The 23,408-nt window shown below is 40.6% G+C and overlaps 1 protein-coding gene across 1 annotated transcript in view; it reads right to left on the bottom strand.

The window, feature by feature from the left end:
* Positions 1-23,408, bottom strand: part of dagla (diacylglycerol lipase, alpha) — an 84,144-nt gene that overhangs the window by 39,512 nt on the left and 21,224 nt on the right. Inside the window, exons 2-11 of the mRNA XM_010890501.5 lie at positions 17,734-17,835; positions 16,724-16,935; positions 16,488-16,589; positions 16,209-16,347; positions 15,234-15,321; positions 14,935-15,069; positions 14,459-14,536; positions 14,227-14,351; positions 13,677-13,827; positions 3,359-3,442 (exon numbers count right to left, since the gene is read on the bottom strand). Coding sequence (XP_010888803.2) covers positions 3,359-3,442; positions 13,677-13,827; positions 14,227-14,351; positions 14,459-14,536; positions 14,935-15,069; positions 15,234-15,321; positions 16,209-16,347; positions 16,488-16,589; positions 16,724-16,935; positions 17,734-17,828 — 1,209 coding nt within the window. The 5' untranslated portion in view covers positions 17,829-17,835. The remainder of the gene's footprint in view (positions 1-3,358; positions 3,443-13,676; positions 13,828-14,226; positions 14,352-14,458; positions 14,537-14,934; positions 15,070-15,233; positions 15,322-16,208; positions 16,348-16,487; positions 16,590-16,723; positions 16,936-17,733; positions 17,836-23,408) is intronic.

Raw genomic sequence — 23,408 nt, 5'->3', positions numbered from 1 at the left:
TGAAAACCCCAAATTCAGTATTTCAGAAAATGTGAATATTGTGAAAAGATTCAATATTGAAGACACCTGGTGCCACACTCTAATCAGCTAATTAACCCAAAACACCTGCAAAGGCCTTTAAATGGTCTCCCAGTCTAGTTCTGTAGGCAACACAATCATGGGGAAGACTGCTGACTTAACAGCTGTCCAAAAGACGACCATTGACACCTTTCACAAGGAGTGCAAGACATAGCTAAAGAGGCTGGCTGTTCACAGAGCTCTGTGTCCAAGCACATTAATAGAGAGGCCAAGGGAAGGAAAAGATGTGGTAGAAAATAGTGTACAAGCAATAGGGATAACCGCACCCTGGAGAGGATAGTGAAACAAAACCCATTCAAAAATGTGGGGGAGATTCACAAAGAGTGGACTGCAGCTGGAGTCAGTGCTTCAAGAACCACCACGCACAGATGTATGCAAGACATGGGTTTCAGCTGTCACATTCCTTGTGTCAAGCCACTCTTGAACAAGACACAGCGTCAGAAGCGTTTTTAGCCTGGGCTAAAGACAAAAAGGTCTGGACTTCTGCTGAGTTAAGTTCTCTGATGAAAGTACATTTTGCATTTCCTTTAGAAATCAAGGTCCCAGAGTCTGGAGGAAGAGAGGAGAGGTACAGAATCCACGTTGCTTGAAGTCCAGTGTAAAGTTTCCACAGTCAGTGATGGTTTGGGGTGCCATGTCATCTGCTGGTGTTGGTCCACTGTTTTTTCTGAGGTCCAAGGTCAACGCAGCCGTCTACCAGGAAGTTTTAGAGCACTTCATGCTTCCTGCTGCTGACCAACTTTATGGAGATGCAGTTTTCATTTTCCAACATGACTTGGCACCTGCACACAGTGCCAAAGCTACCAGTACCTGGTTTAAGGACCATGTTATTCCTGTTCTTAATTGGCCAGCAAACTCGCCTGACCTTAATACTATAAAAAATCTATGGGGTATTGTGAAGAGGAAGATGCGATATGCCAGACCCAACAATGCAGAAGAGCTGAAGGCTATTATCAGAGCAACCTGGGGTCTCATAACACCTGAGCAGTGCCACAGACGGATCGACTCCATGCCACGCCGCATTGCTGCAGTAATTCAGACAAAAGGAGCCCCAACTAAAAATTAAGTGCTGTACATGCTCATACATTTCATGTTCATACTTTTCAGTTGGCCAATATTTCTAAAAATAATTTTTTTGTATTGGTCTTAAGTAATATTAAAATTTTCTGAGATACTGAATTTGGGATTTTCATTAGTTGTCAGTTATAATCATCACAATGAAAATAAATAAACATTTGAAATATATCAGTCTGTGTGTAATTAATGAATATAATAAATAATATATAATAGTTTCACTTTTTGAGTGGAATTACTGATATAAATCAACTTTTTGATGATATTCTAATTTTATGACCAGCACCTGTATAATCAAAGGAAACAGGATGCATGGCATAGTGTCTGAATAATGATTTGTATGAGATATTTCAGCTTTTCATTTTCAGTAAATTGGCAACAGATTTATAAAAACGTATTTTTGCTTTAACATTTAACAAAATTGAGAAAGTGAAGGCATCCAAATACTTTCCAAAGGCACTAATGTATATATACACTGGGTATAGAAAGTCATCAACTTGTTTAAAAAAAAACGTTGTTGCCTGAAATACAAACTTAGACTTTTTACAGCTTTATTCACACAAAGTAACCCACAATATCTAAGTGAGAAAAAAACCTTTATTAAAATTAAAACAGTAAAATAACATATTTGAATAAGTGAATACCCCAGAGATAATACTTGGTGAAAACTTTTGCTAGAATTACAGCCAAGTCTCTTTGAATTGTTCAAGCTCATTACATCATGACCGCACCTTTTGCAACTTGACCTCAGAATCTACAGTTTGAGTTTTGGCAAAGCTTAATGAGATTTGATGTTATCTTTTTTGAGGAGTCATTTTTGCTTGCCACCCTCCCATACAAGCCAGATTTCTAGAGCCCTTGTGATACAGCTCTGGAAAAAATAAGAGAACACTGCACCTCAGTCGAAAGTTAAGGTTTTGAGTGAGGAACAGAAGGTTTAAAATTAAGAGACCACTGCAAATTGAATGCTTCTGTTCCTCACTCAAAACTTTCCTCTTCAACTTTTTTGGGAAGGAAAGAAAAAGGTGCAGTGGTCTCTTAATTTTTGTGGTCACATGCACGCATTGACCAGTCTAAAAAAGCCTGAATCTAGTTCTAAGTTGCAATTGGTTTCTTGGTAACCTCTCTGATCAGTCTCTTCATTACCCGGTCATCCAGTTAGGTGGGACGGTTTGAACTATGCAAGATCTGGTTGGTGCCATACAGCTTCTATTTCTTAATAATGGTCTTATCTCTGCTCCTAGAGATACACAAAGCCTTTGAAATCTTCCTTTATCCATCCCGACTTTTCCACAACTTTTAAATTTTGTAGATTTTTTTAAAGTACCTTTCTGCCCATAGCAGATATTTTGCTTTGAACTACACTCCTAAGCAGTGGAATCCTCTATAAACAACAGCTTTTAATCTGAACCAATCAAATTCACCGCAATGGATCACAAATGGAAGCCAATTAGCTTGATTTATGATCCGGAAAGTGGTTGGTAATACCTCAGCAACTGTGTATTTTACTGTTTTAAATTAATTTTTCTCACTTGGATATTGTGGGTTACTTTGTGTAACTAAAGCTGGAAAAGTCTGATTTTCAGGTTTTCATTTCAGGCTGCAAGGCAACAAAAGATGGCAACAAAACATTTCAAAAGGGGTGGTGACTTTCCATACCCACTGTATATACATACAGAAAACTGTATTTTAACGGAAATGAAGATATCTAATAGTATCTAATAGTGCTGCAAATGTATATAATTCTCTGTAGAGTCCATTCCTGTTTATATGAGCAACCAGAGAATGTTAAGTCAGCAAGAGATGGGACCTGGGAAAGACTGCATGAGCATTTAATGTCACAGAACTGAAAAGAATTTAACAGCATTGAAACTCATTGTACTGCATAGAATTCTGTTATGCTTAATGATTGAAAGAGAAGCTAATTCACTTGTTAGTGAGTCCAAAACAGCAAATACTTGAACTTCGGTAATTTTTATATTTGAGTCAGCAGACACACTGCATACATCTTTCATACTTTATCATATTTGTCCCCTATGGTGACTGAAACCACAACCCTAGCATTGCAAGCGCCAAGATTTTAACAAGTAAGACTTTTTGTGAGTCATGTGAAAATTAGTAAATACAGTTGTTTGTCATTTGGGACACAACCATGGGAGATCATTCAGTTATTACTGTGTCACAGTAGAACGGTGCTGTGTCTTACTTTGGGGGACAGGGTTCCTCGAATGCTGATGACAACTTTCTTTTTTCCATGATCCACTGCCACAAAGAAAGGTGTCTCATAAACCTAACAGGGAAAGAGAAAGAATAGAGGTTGTGAGAACTTTATTTTAGGTACCTAAAATCAATCCCTGGAGTGACCACCTTTAATGCAAGCCTGTAGACTTGAGAACCTAGACTCTCCAGGGCACATACTGTATGTATGGTGGAACACAGTAAATGGAAAAGCAGAAGTGGCCCAGTTAACAAAAAAATTTGATTTACAAATCAGTCATTGCGTGCTATTACTCATGCATTGGTTACTCCTCTCTACAAAGAGAACTGTTAAAAATAATATTTGCACAGTGTCAAAGGTTTTGGACACACTTGCCAATTCAAGTAATTTAAGGTGGAAGGATAACACTTTGAGGGACGGTTTCACAGACACGGATTAAGCCTAGTTTAGGCCTAAAAAATCTAGTTCAATTGAAAACTCCATTGAGTTTGTTTTTTTGTCCTAGTCTAGGCTTAATCTGTGTCTGCAAAACCGTCCTTGTCTTAAAGCAAGTATAACTAGATTACAAGTCAATGCAAACTGATAGACCGACCGGCAAGAATGTTTAAATGGTGAATACCTCACGCACTCAGGTACATTTAGTAGAAAAACATTATTTGAAACATTAAAAGTTTTTTTTTATGACGACAAACAGAAGTAAAAAACGCTGTTTTCTAATAGAACGCCTAGTGGCATCTGGTGTTCGCCAAATAGAAGAGAGCCTATGGAAAGCCTAATGAAGCCATAAGGGGCCAAGTAAACATGACACCTTGCGGCATCTGACACCAGACAACAGATGTAAAGAACGTAGAGTTTCTAGCAGAACCCCTAGCGGCATTCAGGTAAAGAACTGCAACATACTTCTGGGTAATGATAGATATTGGGCATGAAAAGTAATTGAATGAAGCTTGACACAATGTATGAGAGTATTAACGATCTCTGTAGGACACTAGGTAGGAAATGTGATGAATGATTTCTGATGGGTTCCACACATCCCGTCCATACCTCCTGATAGGTGTTTTCCATGTGACTGTCATAGACTCTATGAATAAACCCATGGACCGTAGGTTGGCACATGAGGAAGCCTGTCTTTACCTGATGATACGCATGTATTTTAGTACAATTCTCTTGTTAGAGGAGTGGTTGGTTATCTTGTGCTGTATGCCTACTTTTTAGGCAGTAGAACCCTGTGGTAAGGACATGCAAGACTTACGTTGACACTGAAAGATGTGTTTTAGGCTAGTCCATGAAATACCACAGGAGAAGCTAAGACATCTTACACTACTATTACAGTGATGAAACCTTCCTCGTGTTATCTGGAAGTCATTGATAGAAGAGTATTAAGGGACATATTGTATAATTGTATAATATTTGTACAATTGTACTTATAGAAAATAACAACGTGGTCAAACTAGGGACTGCAACCCTGACATTGTAATTCAGAAAAAAATGGCTAAATCAATGGCTGATGACATCAAAAACAGTTTGAAAATAGATGTCTGTCACCAAGAGATAATGAAATAATATACCATTGTTCAAGATTTTTACGTTTTTTTTGTATACAGAAAACATGGGAAAAAATTCAAAGAATGCCTGATGAATTACAAAAAACATGTGGGGCGTTGATTGTGTTATCAGAAATTCAAAAATTGAATGCTGAATTCCTCAAAGATGATCTTGAAAGATCTTTGAAGGAGAAGGAATGTGTTCGGGCGTTGGCTCAACAAATGGTTGAAAAAAGAAACCAGGATCATGTCACTATTGTGGAATCTCTGGCCATTGGCAGAATGAGTGTCACAAGAAGAAAAAGAAGAACTGAAGAAAAAAGACAGGATGTACAGACAGTTGTAACATGAGACATTCTGCCCACATGCCAAGCAGCAGCAAGGAAAGATCTCCCATGTATGGAATTCAAGAATCAAAGAAAGGACTTCCTGGCGATACCTGGAGCTGACATGAGCTTATATAATCATTCATTAAGAGTTTTAAATGTGTTTCCAAAAATGTATCGTACCTAAATATTGAGTAGAGCTGGAACCTATCAAGGAAATCTGACCACTTCCCTTGATAATGACTATGCCTATTCAAGTGAATATTAATTTGAAAGCACTTTGATGGTATATATATCATGTTTTAATAGGCATAGCCTGTTTTGTTCCGTCATGCTTGAACATGTTTTAATAGGTATTCAAGGAATAGCCTGTTTTGTTGTGCTTTGTCATGTTCACTATGTCATTTGTGATTTAGTGTTTGGCTGACCGCCACTATTTGGAATAAAAATGTATCAAAGTTGGAGAATTTTACTTAAATGTAGAAGGTCGATCAAGACATTGTTTGTCACAAGGTAGTTTGGTGGTTGCCTGTAAAAATGCTACATTTGTGTGCTGTAGATATGCTAATGTTATTGAATGCATAATTTTAATTTCTTGAATAAACATGCTATTTATCACAGCACAAAATCTAGTGAAAAGTTTAGACATACTAAATTAAATTGTGTGCCCAAAGACACGTTAAAAGTGGCGTAGCATTATTATGATAATGTAGACGCTAGCATCTTTCTGCATGTACATTCAAAAGCCCTGTACTTTCCTTCCCGGGTGGGCGGTGGGGGGTACTAAGCCCCAAATGTATTGTGATCCTAGCTACGCCTCTGCCACATACTTTTACTTATCCATAAATAATAAGGCTGTCAAAGTGAACGCACGTTATTAATTGAAAAATCTTAATGCCATTCATTTTTTGTCGCAGTTAACGCATCATTCTTTTTGGATCCTCTAAACCATCCAGTCAGTGCTTGAATTTAGTAGGAGTAGTCTGGAGCATGGCACACATAGCTGAGGATTAGATTTTTGCAAGAGTCACCGGTAACTTCACTGGCGCGTGACCCTGCGTGTGTACACTGTCCACTCGCTGCAGCTACAAAGAGACATGCGCTCATTCATTTCCAATGAGAGCCAGCGATTCACGACGACAGTGGGCGGAGCTGCTCTCTGAGACAAAATCGCGACAGCAACAGTTGAGAAATTTTCAACTTTATGCTAATTTCCAGCGAGCAGCCAGTGATGGAGTTTGGCAACTACCAATGGCAGGACAGATGCTTTCTACATCTTGAAGTCCCTTCTCTTTTCTACTCGCTACCAAAAACACAAATTGACAAGAAACGTATAATTGTGGTGTACGGTTTCCCCATTATTTATGATGTTTCCCTGGGTTCATACAGATATATCATTCTAAAAATGGATGCATGGAAGGTTTCAGAGATTATTGGGATCACGGTGAGTGATCCATGCATAACATAAAATGAAGTTAATTGCTATTTGAACATTGAAAAATTATTGACTTGACATCGTCATAATACGTTCAGTAGTGGAGTCACGCAAATACTTATTCATATTTGCAGAGAAGGATGTTTCCCCTATCCTGGTTGATTCTGGCATAAATTAGTAAAATACGCCCCACTTGAGCGGGCAGTGTGCACGCTAGGGAAGGCTCACTGTGGATGTCCACTGGTCCGGTGGGCCGATGCATCGGACAGATAGAATTCATTTTCTATGAACAGCCTCAAGGCGTTGTTGACGGTTGCGCAAAGCATCTCGGGAAGGCAGGTTGGCCGTTTGAGCTGTCTATAAGCAGCCACCTGGGGCAAGGCGGCGCATTTGCAGGTGAATTGGCACCGGAACAGTGGATGTGCACCGTCAGTGACAGCTCGCCGGAGATTGAGCAATTTGCGAGTTGAGCGAGCAGATAGTGTGCATGTAGCATGACTTGTATTGGAGCTGTCCATAGCGCATCACAAGTACTTTTTGTCGGACAGCGTAAGCAGAGCCGACTAAAAGCGAATGTCTCTTACTGAGTGACTGACTGACTACTCTACTTTTCTGGCTAAAACAGAAACATGAAACTGTATACGGTTATATTGCGACTGTTTCTGGCATGGAATAGTTCATCTTCAGTCTCGCTAGCATTTGCTCAATTCTTATGATTATTCCTAGGAAGTTAGTAGATACTGGTAAAGCCTATTACTGGCTAATAAGCTGTTAAAACGGCCAGTGGCAAAAGCAATACAGTTCATAGATGCTATTTGTGGTGGAGGTAAACTTAATAAGAAATGTAATTCACGAATGAAAGAAAAAGGTACGTTGTTTGCCATGAAAGAAAGAAATACGTTGTTATGCCATGAAATGAAATACCTTTGGCAGACTCACTAGCAACTGCTAAATTCTTATGACTATTCCAGTAAGTTAGTAGATACTGGTAAAGCTTATTACTGGCTAATACGCTGTTAAAACGGCATACATATGTGGGGGAGGTAAACTTAGTAAGAAATGTTAGTCATTTTAACTGAATTATTTTCCCCCCTCAAATATTTCAGTTTGTTTTTCAATTGAATTGTTCACATTATAGGTCACATAAAAAGTGGAAAAAGTTCTGACCTGATTTATCTTTGTCTCATTCTTTTACATAAAAAAAAAGATTTTTTTTCGCATTTTAACAGGAGTGTGTAGAATTTTTATATCCACTGTATGTTGGTGGATCTTTGATGTTGTGGGTCTGTTTTTCTTCCAAAGGCTCTGGACCACTTATTAGGATACATCACTTGTTAGGATACACAGCATAATGGACTCCATCAAGTTCCAGCAGAGATTAAATCAAAACCTTATTGTCTCTGCCAGGAAGCTTAAACTGGGCCGTGATCTTCCAGCATGACATTAATCCAAAAAATCAACACAAAATGGTTCACGGACCACAGAACAATTTTTTTTGTGTGTGTCTTACTGAAATATAATTTTATTTTCGTGTTGCCTGTCTATGATCATTTTAACTGATTCTTATTTTTGTTTTTCGGCGCCCTGACAAGTACAAAATGTACATGTTTTGATATGCTGAAGTGCCTTGTGCATGGTCTGAAGGTTCCTGGGTTAGGATATACATAATCCTCCAGAGTGGTACGTCAGGCATACTCTGATTGTACATGACTTGTATGTAAAGCTCCAGAGTATTACATAATTTGTACTTTCAGGAGTGTTATATGGTGCACTGCGTTTGTTCAGTACACCTAAGGGACTGTGCAGACCTCCACTAAAAACCTGAGGCCACTGAGGGAATTACACCACTGTTTAAAGCAATGTACTTTGTCTTGTGTTTCAGTGTCTTGTTCCCTGCGTCTTGTTTTTCTGTACACTGTGTTTTGTTCTGTTTGGTTTTAATCATGGAACCTAAACTGAATGTGTACACATGTATACACAGCAGTGGCGAACCATAACTATTGGAGCTAGGCCCTCAGTAGTGGAAAAAGATATAACATCATACATAGAGGACTCGCATGCCTATGTATACAGAGAATCACTTGAGATCTTTCTTTTGCAGACCTATGTAGGAGAAGCAAAAGCCTTGGCTGTGGTGCAGCAAATGTACACAACGGATGCAAAAATCGATACCAGGAACCACTTTAGAAGAAAATATGGTTGTTTCGTTTCAAAGAAACATTTGCCAGCACAGTCACTCAAATAGTCAATAACATTGTTTCTAGACCATGGACAGTATGCTGTCAGAAAGAAAAAAGATTATTCGATGTCAAGCATTGAACAAAAAAACATGCACCACAAGAAGAAATGTCATGTACCCAGTACTTCCAATTGCAACATCATGACCTTTGTTTTTACCACACAACCAGTGATCTAAAGTTGAAATATATTTTACACATTGTATTAAAAAGGTATGAACGAGATAGCAACAAAAAGCAAGATGTAGATGAAAACAAAAAGTCCACTCACCATTATGATTATCATTTAAAAATTAAGTCCATTCTTCTGTCCGTAATGAAATGGATAATGGCAGGTTCATGTAGCTTGTCTTTTTCGATAGAAATCAAAGCCTGGGCTGACAGCTGGACCATCGCCATCTTTATGAACAGTACACTCACTCGAAAAACTAGATAGCTAGCAGGCTCAAGCGTTTGGCTCTGAATTCGTGACGTATACTTAGGCATTCTAGAGGGCTTTGAGGCGTCATACAATTGTCCCACCTATTACAAGACAATTTGTGATTGGTTGATTCAACTGTCATACCCAATATACAGATTTGTATCTATCCTTAGGCCCTTTCTGAGGTCGTAGAGGAACCTGACGGTTCCCCATTGATACACAGGGTCCAGCTGTAAAAGAGACTTTGGTCTCAGTCTGTGTTGAAAAAAACGTTTAATTGCCTTGGCAAAGGGATTTAACGAAGTAGTGCCAATAATTGTCGCACACAAATGAGATTAAATTTTCATTCCATTCTTTTACTATATATCTAAAGGTTCCATTTTTGTTAATATTCTGAATGAAACAGTAAAGTAAACAGAGCCCGTTTTGCTCATATTTACCAAGCGTACCAATATTAGTGGAGGGCACTGTACATAAATTACAGATCTATCCTGATTAATGATGGTAGATATAAATCTCTAGCCAACTTGCATACCCTTATGAATTTGTTTTGTTTGCTTTTGGGGATTAATTAATGAAGACAAGTATTTACATCAGCAATGGTAATGATTGCACATAGGTGTGATTCAGTATTGGATAATTTGCCTGCAAACCCAGCTGCTCCCCAAATAAGAGAGTCTGATGTGTTTATTACTGTAGCCTAACATATTTTGGTTTACCTGAAAAGCTTATTTCGTACTGGATATTTGTAGAACATTGACACAAAGTCAGACAAAATGTGTTTCTCTACTACTAAGATGAATCCACTGATAAAAGGAGAAACCTATATTGTGTTTTGGAAATATATTTTTTTATAATCCCTTTGTTTATTTTTCAGTGAATTTGAAAGCCTGGCAAAGCAGACACTCTTTAACGCATGTATGCAGTTTAGATACAATAATTGAATAACATGTACAGAACAAGTATTTGATTACCTGCAAAATCAGCAGTGTTTCCTACTAATAAAGCAGGTAGAGGTCTGTAATTTTTGATCATAGGTAGACTTCAACTGTGAGAGATGGAATCTAAAACAAAAATCCAGAAAATCACATTGTATGATTTTTAAATAATTAATTTGCATTTTATTGCATGACATAAGTATTTGATCACCTACCAACCAGTAAGAATTCCAGCTCTCACAGACCTGTTAGTTTTTCTTAAAGAAGCCCTCCTGTTCTCCACTCATTACCTGTATTAACTGCACCTGTTTGAACTTGTTACCTGTATAAAAGACACCTGTCCACACACTCAATCAAACAGACTCCGACCTCTCCACAATGGCCATGACCAGAGAGCTGTGTAAGGACATCAGGGATAAAATTGTAGACCTGCATAAGGCTGGGATGGGCTACAGGACAATAGGCAAGCAGCTTTGTGAGAAGGCAACAACTGTTGGCGCAATTATTAGAAAATGGAAGATGTTCAAGATGGTGGTCAATCTCCCTCGGTCTGGGGCTCCATGCAGGATCTCACCCAGAACTACACGGCAGGACCTGGTCAATGACCTGAAGAAAGCTGGGACCACAGTCTCAAAAAAAAACATTAGTAACACACTACGCCGTCATGGATTAAAATGGTCCCCCTGCTCAAGCCAGCGCACGTCCAGGCCCATCTGAAGTTTGCCAATGACCATCTGGATGATCCAGAGGAGGAACGGGAGAAGGTCATGTGGTCTGATGAGACAGAAATAGAGCTTTTTGGTCTAAACTCCACACGCCATGTTTGGAGGAAGAAAAAGGATGAGTACAAACCCAAGAACACTATCCCAACCGTGAAGCATGGAGGTGGAAACATCATTCTTTGGGGATGCTTTTTCGTGGCTGGGTCTTTCAGCATGACAACGACCCGAAACACACAGCCAGGGCAACTAAGGAGTGGCTCCGTAAGAAGCATCTCAAGGTCCTGGAGTGGCCTCGCCAGTCTCCAGACCTAAACCCAATAGAAATTCTTTGGTGGGAGCTGAAAGTCCGTATTGCCCAGCGACAGCCCCGAAACCTGAAGGATCTGGAGAAGGTCTCCAAAATCCCTGCTGCAGTGTGTGCAAACCTGGTCAAGAACAACAGGAAATGTATGATCTCTGTAACTGCAAACAAAGGTTTCTGTACCAAATATTAAGTTCTGCTTTTCTGATGTATCAAATACTTATGTCATGCAATAAAATACAACTTAATTACTTAAAAATCATACAATGTGATTTTCTGCAATATCATAAAAACCTTAGAGTAGTATCTTAAAGCTAATTCAGTTTCCGGTATGGTAGAGATATATTCAGTGTAAATAAAGCACAGATAGTTTAGCCAGGGAACCCATGTGGGCATTGGCTTAGCATAACCCACCCTCCACCCGTCTCAATCAGTTTTTTGTTTCTGTGTTTCCTTCTGCGAGGACATTGGTACTGTGTACCTTTCTCACTAACTATGGGTACTGCTATGAATAATATTAGAGTATTAATGTTGTTATTAGTTATATTGTATACATAGTGATGTGATGGCGATGAATTACCCCTAAGGAACATAACCTAACGCCAAGACATGTATGTGCATTGTTCTCAAATAAATAATTAAATGGCATTTTCTGTATGAACTTATACATTTCATGCAAAAAAGCTTGTTCACTAAAGTTTCTGAAGTTACTTTTCATAATGAAGCCAGGCTTAGCTCTAGGAATTCTTACATCTCTGACACATAATAGGACAATTATCACTAATATCCATAGGAAAAACACCATCTCTATCAGATTTATTAGTCAATATTAAATCAATCATAATTGACTTTGCAGTATATTTTATATCAGGCTGAGTAGGCTTTTTAATCAGCTGACTTTAGTGAAGATGAACAAAGTAATCCTTAATTCAGTCAGAGTCCAGACTCTACAGTCAGACCCCAAATTCAAGTTAAATTCATGCAGGATTATCACTTATACTGTAGTATCCTTCAGAATATCATGAGGTCCGTGAGTTCACCCAAAACACATCTCTTGGCAAACGGAGTGTCATTTAGACCAGAATTGTTTATGTTTTAGTTATTTCCCAATTTAAAACTTAAATCCAGAAGTTCAAATTGTTTTGACATGGAGACAGACTTAAACAGAGATAGACCGGTGTAATTACTTTGCTAAGATGGCTACTCTGTCTCCTTAACCCTTCCAATCAGCTCTGTACACATTGTAAATCCAATCGCAAGTGGAATCTTTGTGCCCAGAATTTTCTTAGATAACAATGTTTCAGAGAAAATTAACATCGCTGCATTCAGCATAGAGTCGATATTGAATGAAAGAAGACGCACACATCTTTCATTCGGATGAGGTCTGTTGCTTTTAAAAAGTTCAGTTTTGTTCCAAAAATTGACAAAGTTAACGACAAAAGGAAATCCTTCTGATTTCCAGCCAGACACAGAGATCACAGGCAACCTAATATCTCATCTTCTCTTTGCACTAGAAACCTGCCAGACCATAATATTTTCTTGAAGAGCTCCTTGAATTTCTCTGAATCCTCCTCATCACATCAGCCGATCTAATGTGCACGATAACTTGTTCTGCGTTAGGGAGTACTGTTTTTAGGACTGGATACAATTCCATTCCAGAAAATCCATCCTATGCACTCCCAGAAAATGAAGTATTCTTGCATTTGGGGTGTCAACATTTACCCCCCACAGCTTAATTACTTCTGGTGAAAGGGAATGGTTTGGCAGAAAGTGATTAAAAGTATCCTCTTGGCTGGACAAGCCACATCAGGCCAGACATTTTTGTGTTCCCATTTCAAAAGTAGCTAGAGCCACATTATAAGTCCATCTAGCCGTTTAAAAAAACTAATGACATTCAACATAACAACTATGTTAAGAAACTCAATAAAAGTGAGATTAAATCAATTAAGAACAAATAAAAAACAGCAAACAAGTGTTCGTCACTTTCAAGTTCAAGTTAGAGAATTATCAACATTATTTTGGTAATGTATGCTCAACACAGACAGTCGTACATTCACAATGTCTCCCCCACACTGATTTCTCCGCTTCTGACCCATCTTCTGACCTGACAAAAGTTTTGTGCATCCAAAACAATATCTATATTTTTGGGGAAAATAATGCTAACTGCACATTTAAATTTACTCGCAACCCAAATGGATGGATATCTAGATAATTTAACAAATCCCACACCAGTTCATCTCTAATGTGCACACTGCTTCTAATAACACTGCAGTATCTGCTGTTTGTCAAACCCACTTATTATTTTAGTCAGGACTGAGAAAATGTCCAGACTCATCTCTGACTGCTTAGTCTGTCAACTTTCCATTGGATATCTGTACTCACAGCGTCATGACAGGATGTGTAGACAATATGGACCTGCTTCAGCTCCCTGTCCAGGAAGTGGCGACGGATAGCCAGGACATTACAGCCACAACAGTTATCCTCCTCCACCATTACTGACTGGGACAGCCTAGAGCCAGTCCCTGATGTACAGCTTAGAAATGAAGGGGAGAGGTGAGAGGGAGAAGGATTAGAGGGCCGATTTGCAGAGGGTATAAAGTACATAGAGAGTAAGACAGAGAGGGACACAGGAAAAAGGGGGGGGAAATTACATCCTAGATTGAATGTATGATTGAATCCAATGTGTGATTCGCTGTATTTATGTATTTTTTTCATGATTAGCCCACTTGACCAAGGGTCAAAGTATTGTCTGAAAAATGGTGTGGAACATGCGTTGTGTTAGTGTTTCCCTTGGTTACCCACTTTGTCAGAGTTTTGTGTCTTGCAAGGGCATTACTGTCCCAATTGGTTACCTCTTTGTTTTATGCTGACGAATGTGAAATTCTCTGCATGGTTTAGGCAAGAAGGCTGTCAGAGGGGTAGGCAGACTTACTGGCATGTGCTGGCAAGGCGGCACAGTCCACATGCAGGCTTTCTCATCAGGTACATGGGCCAACCATACGCTGCCACGGCAAACAGCATGTAGTAACACACCTCTTTGTACATGCCCATCTCCATCTGTGACACACAGAAGCATACTATTACAATCCTTAAACAAAGACACAATACTACACCACATCCTTTCATTATAAAGTTGTAATATAAATTCACAGAAACAGACTCACCGAGTTCTTAAGGTCTAGGTATTTGGTGTAACGAGTGACAGGCATTCCAGATAAGAAGGCTAAAATGTCATTGTTGGCCTGAGGAAGAAATGTAATTACACATTACATACACACTTTTTATAGTTGGTATATATAGCACTAAAGGCCTCTGACTGGACAGATGGTAACCTTATAATATACCATTTGACCTAATATACATATACATAGCTCCCTCTCGTCAAAAGGACCAAATGCGTATCAGGGACCAAAAATGTCTGTCCTGATTGATATCCGCCATGAGAACTTTCTGTTTGACAGACATGCAGTGGTATGAGTCTAGGTGATCCAGGTAATATGGCACACACCACCAGCCCAATATTGACTACATGTCGGTGAATGGTGCATCTGGCCAGAGATCTGGGATTTACAAAATGACAATGATTGGCTCTAGGGGGATGCTCTCTTCTCCCTCACCACTCTGGACCCCATTCTGTTACCTGATCCAGGATAGCACCTCTGTTGGACCTCTGTCTCTGACGAAGCAGTACAAGGCCAGCTATGATGTCACTAGGCACAATGTCCAGATCTCTGAAGAACTCTGCAAATAAGCTGGCCACCTCGGAATATGCATCCTAACAAAGAGAGGAAAGATTGAGAGTTCAACCATGGGCCCATAGTGTTTTATGAATGACTTGATCAATAACCACGACAACACGGCCTAATAAAAATCAATGATTAGCAATGGTGGTTTATAGAAATATGTGTGATAGGGTAAAATGTGAGATACTGCACTCACAGACTGGGTGTCCTGGGCTCGAGTACAGCACATGAAGAATTTAAGTCTCCGGCTCCAGCTGCTGGCTTGCCCCTCCTCTAGTCTGTGTCTGAGGAAGGGAGACAAGACTGTTAGCTGAGTGGTCTGTACTGGGTGAGGACCGGGTGGACAGAGGAGGGCAGAGAGGGTAGGAGTGTGTAGGGAACAGAAGGGATCTCTTTTTACTGACAGACCCTTTTGAGATGTTCTGTAAAAAAAACTAATCTTTTGGATCATTTTGTTAATTTGAGGCAGTAATGCCCAGAGCGCACAGGACATAGCATCAATTGGTAAATTAAAAAAGATTAAAAGATGCGCCGGTTCAAATCTTATTAATCATACGGGGCTCACTGCTTCGTGACTTTTTGACTGAGACTCGTGAAAGTGCATACATTTGGTATTTCTAGGTATTATGGTGCAGGTGTGCCCCCCTAAGAATCAGCCCTGTGCCTCCGCCACAGAAGAGCAGGCTGAAGAAAGTTCAGGACCACGGACAGTGTGCCTGCAGAAGTGACATCTGGGAGAAGCATGTTGCTGAATGCAGCTGTTAGACAGCTACAAGCTATTAACCCGTTGGGGCTGGGGCGGGACTGCCCTAATAGAGGGACACCTCCCCGAGCGGCGTAGAGAGCAGAGCAAAGAAAGATGAATCAATCAGCCAGATAAATCTGTGTCCTGTGTCCTCTCCAGAATCATGATACATTTCAATATAGCTCTAATGACAGCTTTGTTTCCACAGTGCACAATTTGTACTGATTTATTTCAAAAGTTTGCACACAGATATGTTTATGCGCATATGCGAGTGAAACGGAGGCAAAGTAGAGCCCTGGGTGTATAAATGGTAGTTTGTACGGAACAGGGTACAAACCTGAGGTTTTATGAATGGTAGTATTTCGGGAAGATGGCACTGACCTGGGGGTGTATAAACGGTAGTGAATAGGAAAAGATGGTACCTACCGGAGTGTGTAGGTTGTTAGGTTGCGTTGGCGACGGCGGGTGGCTTTCAGTTTAACAAAGGTGCGTCCCGTTGGGTCAAAGGTACACATGAGTGTAAAGCACATGCTGAAGATCACCAGCCAGTTGCACACCACAATCCCTAGGAGAAAACAGGGTGAAGAAAGGATAGTTCAGATATAGTGTCCTGGAATTAACCAATTCTGTGTGACCAATTCTCTTTTGAAGACGATACTAATTAAACAAATATTGATTCTCCCATAGGCCTCTTCTCTAACACACCCAAAGCAATGTTCTTCGCAGTGACATCTGAACACGGTTGGTAGTATTGGAGGAGCCAGGCAATGCCCACCACAGCATATACCAACTCCACTAACAGGATGGCTGAAAGAGAGAAAGCAATTAAATAGAGAGTATTCAGAAACAGAAATATATTCTTAAATATAGTGAAGACAAGACAAGAGAACAGGTCGAGTATAAGTGATGTGTGACTATGTATGTTTGTGATAATATCCTACCTAGTCGTATATAGAGGACATACTCCACAGCTTCCCTGGGCTGTGTGTAGAGGATGGTGCCTCTCATACTCAGCCACATTATGGCACTCTCACAGATCAAGCAGCTGACTAGGATGCCCAAGTATCCCCGGCCATGATCCACCAGGGTGACCGAGCAGGACTGGTCTGAGCCAAAAGGGAGACCAAACAGAACCACAGACAGGACCACAAGCCTGGCAGGAGAGGGAGAGAGTGGACATAGTAGGCAGTTTAGACACAGATGTTACATACAACAGACACAATTTCGGCAAAGGGGAAGCAGCAGACCTGGCGGCACGCGAATGCTTTGCCCCCCAAAAATTGTTTGGGTAGGATGCTTCCCAGTAGTGCACTAAACTAATTACTGTTGGGAATGTGGCGCTCTTGCCTTCATCTGCAAATGCAATCAAGGATGTGCTTTATTAAGTGATGTGATCACTAAGCTACAAAGGATGTGTAATTACTACAGTTAAAAAAGCTTTTGGATTGATTGGTATTTTGCTATTATATAGCCTCAGTAAGCCAAGCATGCTAAAATTGTTTGCATCTGTTACTATTCTACACTGATAAGTATGATAAACTTGCCCGCCCATAGCAATGAAATGCCCGACCAAAAGGTTTGTTCTGATGCCTGGGACGCAGTATTGCATACACATTATTTGATTGGATCTGGGAATCCTAACATTAAGACAGACCAATTGAAAGACAAAGGAATATACACTCACGGACAATATTGTGGTAAATGTGGATGTTCCAATGATTTGAGTTTCGAATGTTAGACTTAAAACTGTTAAGGATAACAAAGTATTTGAATCCAAGAGTATGGTTTGAATAAATCAATACAAATCTTGTTACTTCCCTCCAAAGTAGGGGATTGGTTTATGATATAAAGAACCTGAACAGTGTATGCATGTAACATGCAGAATAGCTTTATCATCAGTGAAAAACCTATGTACAAAATATAACAAATATCATCCACATGCAGTACTCACCACACACAATGCAGTAGAAAGAGGAAGAGTGCAGGCAGCACTAGGTCATCACTGCCAACTGACCAGCGCCGCCGAAACATCACCATGCCCGGCATCACTGGCCTGCAACAGGGAAGGGGAACAGAAACACATATCTTCACCACCTCAAACAAAAGTGGTTTTAAAATAGTACAACACACACCCTCGGCATCAGCACATCCTCAATCTCAGTGACCCAAATTACTTTCATCAGAGACAGCAAGAGGACAAAACTGAGCATGCATAAATACGCATATTCACAATGTCGACATTAATGATTTGCTTGACGGTCAGGCCCTCTGTCAACACAGACTAGCTTTCATAACACAGGATTTCTTCAAAGCTTTACTTCATGAAGTTTACTTCAGTTTCCTAAAAACTGAGGTATTAAGCATAACACTAAAAAACACATTATAATTTTGTTTTGTGTTTTGGTAACTTCTAAAAGGATAGGTTTGCCTGTTTCCATCAGGTGAAAGAGTTAAACAGTGTATTTCCAGAGTAAATGGATGTAATTTACAGATACAGGTACCCGGGAAAAACCTTTATTGCAGCAATCCAAAATATTCTACTAAGAAATAATGTATTTTAGGCCATACAGCTTTTACACAATCAATACATATGACACATTTATAGTGGAATACTTGATGTTGCAAAAACAATGAGCTTTTCAACGTCTTCCAGACAGTGAGTGCCTCAAGAGATAGGAACCTTATCACAACTTCCCAAAAGCTGGAGCGCCATTTAAGGTGCAGCATGGGAAGCATCAACTCCTATGATCTTTGGACAGAAGTTAATTTGGGAAGCAGACATGCTCTTTGGAATGTCTCAAAAGAGGATTCAGGCATCCCTTATCAGGCTTGCTGGACTTGGGGAAGACCCTAACAGAGGAGAATAAAGTCAACTGAAGAAGGATCCTTTACCTGTGTAGGTCAACAACTATCTCCTTTCACCTGACTGCCCTTCGGTTTTACCGATGGTAATGGATGACAAAAAGATTTCACAAGCATGCAACATCATATTTATATCCCAGGTTAACAGACACAGGTGAAAGGCATCAATGCGGTTCCAGGAGATTTAGAACAAATGAAAAGCACAGAATTTCAAAACAGACACCACTTTGTTTGGGTTTATTTCAAATATTCTCTAGGGGTGCCAATACTTTTCAAAACTGTTTTGCAAAAAATATATTACTCAATTAAATGTTTTGTGTTTGAGAAATGATTCTGTTGAACTGAAAGTATACAGCTCCCTGTTATATCTGACCCTAAAACAGGACTCAATGTTTGGGTTTATATTTTGCATTTACCTGCTCAATTTACAGAAGGGTGCCTAAACCTCTTGAGTCAGCAGTACAATTTATAAGCAATTGCTAAGCACAATGTATTAATGTATGGCAAGTGAATGTGGCTTTGATGAGGACATCAGGAAGAAGGTGGTGAGAGCATATAAAAAAAGACCAAACTACCCATCTTTACTACCAGAGACCACTTGGACAAACTGAAAACACAACACTCCCTACTACCAAAAGAACCTTGTCCCAACAGTCAGATTGCTAAGTTCTGTAAGGAGGAGTGGGTGAAAATCAGAAAAAAAGGTAACAATCAGAGACTGTTCGGAGATGTTTACTCCAAGTTATCACTGCTAATGCAGCTTCCACAAACTAGTGAATGAAGGGGTTAACATTTTTTACTAGTGAAGGCCATTCGAGGCTTCATTACCCTACTTCTAGCAGCAGGATATTATGCTAACAGCGCTAACTCAGATTTTCTTTTTCAAAATAAAAGCCATCATTGACATATATAAGGTAATGTAGTTAATCTAGTCTGTACATTTTATGTTTAATGGCCGTTCCAATGTAATTCTTAGTCTGTTCTTTTTCACATACAAGACTTGTATATTGCCTTATACATTTCAATGATGGCTTTTATTTTGATAAAGAAAATCTGGGTGCTGCCAGCATAATATCCTGCTGCTAAAATAACACTAATGAGTTTTTGTTAAATAAACCATTTCTGTTTAATTAACAATGAATATACATAAGGCAATAATGAGGCAAACATTCAAGCAGCACTGTAAATCACACATCGGGACTCAATGAACAATATATATTAAAGATCAAAGTCTTTACTGTACATTGTGTAATTAGTTGAGAACAAAATGACGTAACCTGTCAATGGAAACCAAATTCACCAACAGTTTGAGGACTGGATTCAAACTCACATGGAAAATCTAAATAAACAATTGAAATCACAGGCTGTTCCAACTTGTGTGTATTTCATCATGGAAACTCATAATGTGACTCAGTAGTGTGTATGGCCCCCACGTGCCTGTATGCTCTCCTGACAATGTCTGGGCATGCTGCTGATGAGACGGCGGATGGTGTCCTGGGGGAACTTCTCCCAGACCTGGATCAGGGCATCAGTGAGCTCCTGGACAGTCTGTGGTGCTCCTCGGTGGCATCAGATGCACTGATACATAACGTCCCAGAGGTTCTCAATAGAGTCAGGTCTGGGGAACATGAGGGCCAGTTAATGGCATCAATGCCTTGGTCATCCAGGAACTGCCTACACACTCTGGCCACATGAGGACGTAGGGCCCTTATGCCACTCTCATAGAGTCTGTTTCGGTCAATTTGGTCAGAAACATACACATCAGTAGCCCACTGGTGGTCATTTTGTAGGGCTCTGGCAGTGCTCCTTCTGTTCCTCCTCGCACAAAGGAGCAGATACCGGTCCTGTTGCTGGGTTGATACCCATCTATGGCCCTGTCCAGCTCTCCTTGTGTAATGGCCCGTCTCCTGGTATCTCCTCCATGCTTTTGAGACTGCACTGGGAGACACAACAAACCTTCTTGCAACAGGTATGGGTGTGCCATCCTGGAGGAGCTGGACTACCTGTGCAACCTGAATGGGCTGCAGGTACCACCTCATGCTACCAGTAGTGACAAGGACACAAGCAAAATGCTAAACTAGAGAAGAATCAGTCAGGGAGGATAAGGAGGGAGCAGTTGTTCGTGGCCACCACTTGCAAAACCATTCCCTTTTTGGAGTTTGTCTTGCTGTTGCCTCTCCAGTGCACCTGTTTTAGTAGAACCCAAAAAGGTGACACAGTTTCACAATTGCTTATGCTTCCTAACTGGACATATTGATGTCCCTGAAGTTTAAATGAGTTGGTGTTATACTGTGATAACGTGTTAATATTTTTGAGCAGTGTACTTTGAATCAGGGGTGTAGGTTTCATTATACATGAGGCAAACTTATTGAAAATGGGCGGGGGGGGGTACTTACTGTCAAAACATGCATATATGCATGTGAAACAGGGACCTGTGGTCAACTATCAAGCCAAACACATAAATCACATTTTCCTGCTATCTCTGCCAGGATCATTTTTAGGAGTCGTCTCTCTGAAGAAAACAATTTATTTTATCGGAATTAGCAAAATAGTACGATATATACTAACTTTCAAAGGTTTGGGGGCACTTTGAAATGTCATTTTTTTCATGAAAACATACATAAAAAGAATTTAAGCAGGAAATATAGCAAAATGAATAGGAAATAAAGTCACTGACAACATTAAAAATAATCTTTTATCATTTTTAATTGAAGAAATAATTGTCCTTTATGCTTTATACGAGACATTGCGAACTGTTGTGTGCTAGCATTTGTAAAGACCTGGCTGGATCCCACGATATCCAGCCCAGCCATCATCCCTGATGTTTTTTCTATCTACTGGCAGGTCAGATCTTCTGAGTCAGGTAAACGTAAGGGCAAAGCGGTCTGCATTACGGTTAACTCTTGCTGGGGCACTAATGTTGTAGTTCTTGCTACACACTGTTCACCAGACCTGGAGCTACTGACTGTAAAGGTACGGCCTTCTACCTCCCATGGGAATTCAGCTCCACTATAATCACTGCAGTCTACATACCCCCGCAGGCGGATAAAACACGTGCGCTGGAAGACCTATATGGAGTTTTCAGACTGTTCAACGCTGGAATGAAGGATCCATTACTGCTTTACAGGACTGCTTTGAGACAACTAACTGGCAGATGTTCTGTGATGCAGCTGATGGGAACATTGATGAATACACAGACTCCGTCACAGCATATATCTTCAAGCACACTGATGATGTTGTCCTAGGGGTCAATGTCAGGACTTCCCCCATCCAAAAGCCCTGGGTTAATGCTCATGTCCGTGCTCAGCTCAGCGCAACGCAACGGTCCTCTGCCTATAGCTCTGTGGACCTGCAGGCTTTGAGGAGAACCAGATATGACTTACGGAAGGCTATCAGAGATGGAAAAGGAGACTACAGGCATAAGTTGGAGTCTAACTACCACTGCTCTGACTCCAGACCCATGTGGTGTGGACTGAGACACATCACAAACTACAAAGGGAGGAATAGCAGTGACAGACGTCTCGCCACCTCGCTCCTGGACAAGCTCAACACCTACGCACGGTTTGAAGCGACCAACACAATTCCTTCTGTGAGGCTTGCTGAGGACCAGGATGACTGCAATCTGTCCCTAACCATAGCCGACGTGAGGACAGCTCGTAAAAAAGTGAACTCTCGGAATTCCACAGGACCAGATGGCATTCCAGGCCGTGTCCTCAGGTGGTGTGCTGACCAGCTAGCCGAGGTTTTCACCTCCATATTTAACCTCTCCTTGTCTCTGTCTACAGTCCCTTCCTGCTTCAAACAGACCACCATCATCCCTGTACTGAAGAAACCTTCCATCACCAGCCTGAACGACTACCGCCCTGTAGCACTGACCTCCATCATGAAGTGCTTCGAGCAGCTGGAGAGAACTCACATCTGCTCCACCCTTAGTGACACATTGGACCCCTTTCAATTTGCATGCCGCCCCAATAGATCTACAGAGGATGTCATCGTCCTGACCACACACAACGCCCTCTCCCACCTGGAAAAAGGCAACACGTGATAATGCAATTTGTGGACTACAGCTCTGCATTCAAAACCACTGTGCACGCTAAGGTTCTCCCGAAGCTCAGGACCCGGGACTTAACTCCTCCCTTTGCAATTGGATCCTGGACTTCTTTACAGGCAGGTCCCTGGTGGTGAAAATGGGCAATCTCACCTCTTGTACACTGACCCTGAGCACCGGAGCCCCGCAGGGCTGCGTACTTAGTCCCACCCAAACCCCCGTACACGCATGACTTCATGGCCATGCACAGCTCCAACACGATCCTTAAATTCACAGACGACACTACCATTCTGGGTCTCATCTCCAACAATGATGAAACGGCTTATAGAGAGGCGGTAAAGAACCTGGCTACATGGTGCCAGGACAAAAAAAAAACACTCCTCCCCAAACCTCCCACTTCACCACAACCATATTTCTCAGTAGAAGTCGCTTCTTCATTGTCAAATTGAGACTGGTGTTTTGTGACTACTATTTAATGAAGCTGCCAGTTGAGGACCTGTGAGGCATCTGTTTCTCAAACTAGACACTAATGTATTTGTCCCCTTGCTCAGTTGTGCACCGGGGCCTCCCATTCTTCTTTCTCTTCTAGTTAGAGCCAGTCTGCTCTGTTCTGTGAAGTAGTACACAGTGGTGTATGAGATCTTCAGTTTCTTGGCAATTTCTCACATGGAATAGCCTTAATTTCTCTGAACAAAAATAGATTGACGAGTTTCAGA

The sequence above is a fragment of the Esox lucius genome, chromosome 2 (assembly GCF_011004845.1).
Source record: "Esox lucius isolate fEsoLuc1 chromosome 2, fEsoLuc1.pri, whole genome shotgun sequence".
NCBI lineage: Eukaryota > Metazoa > Chordata > Actinopteri > Esociformes > Esocidae > Esox > Esox lucius.
Note: the sequence above shows the minus strand (reverse complement) of the source record. Positions and strands in the feature narration are given on the sequence as shown.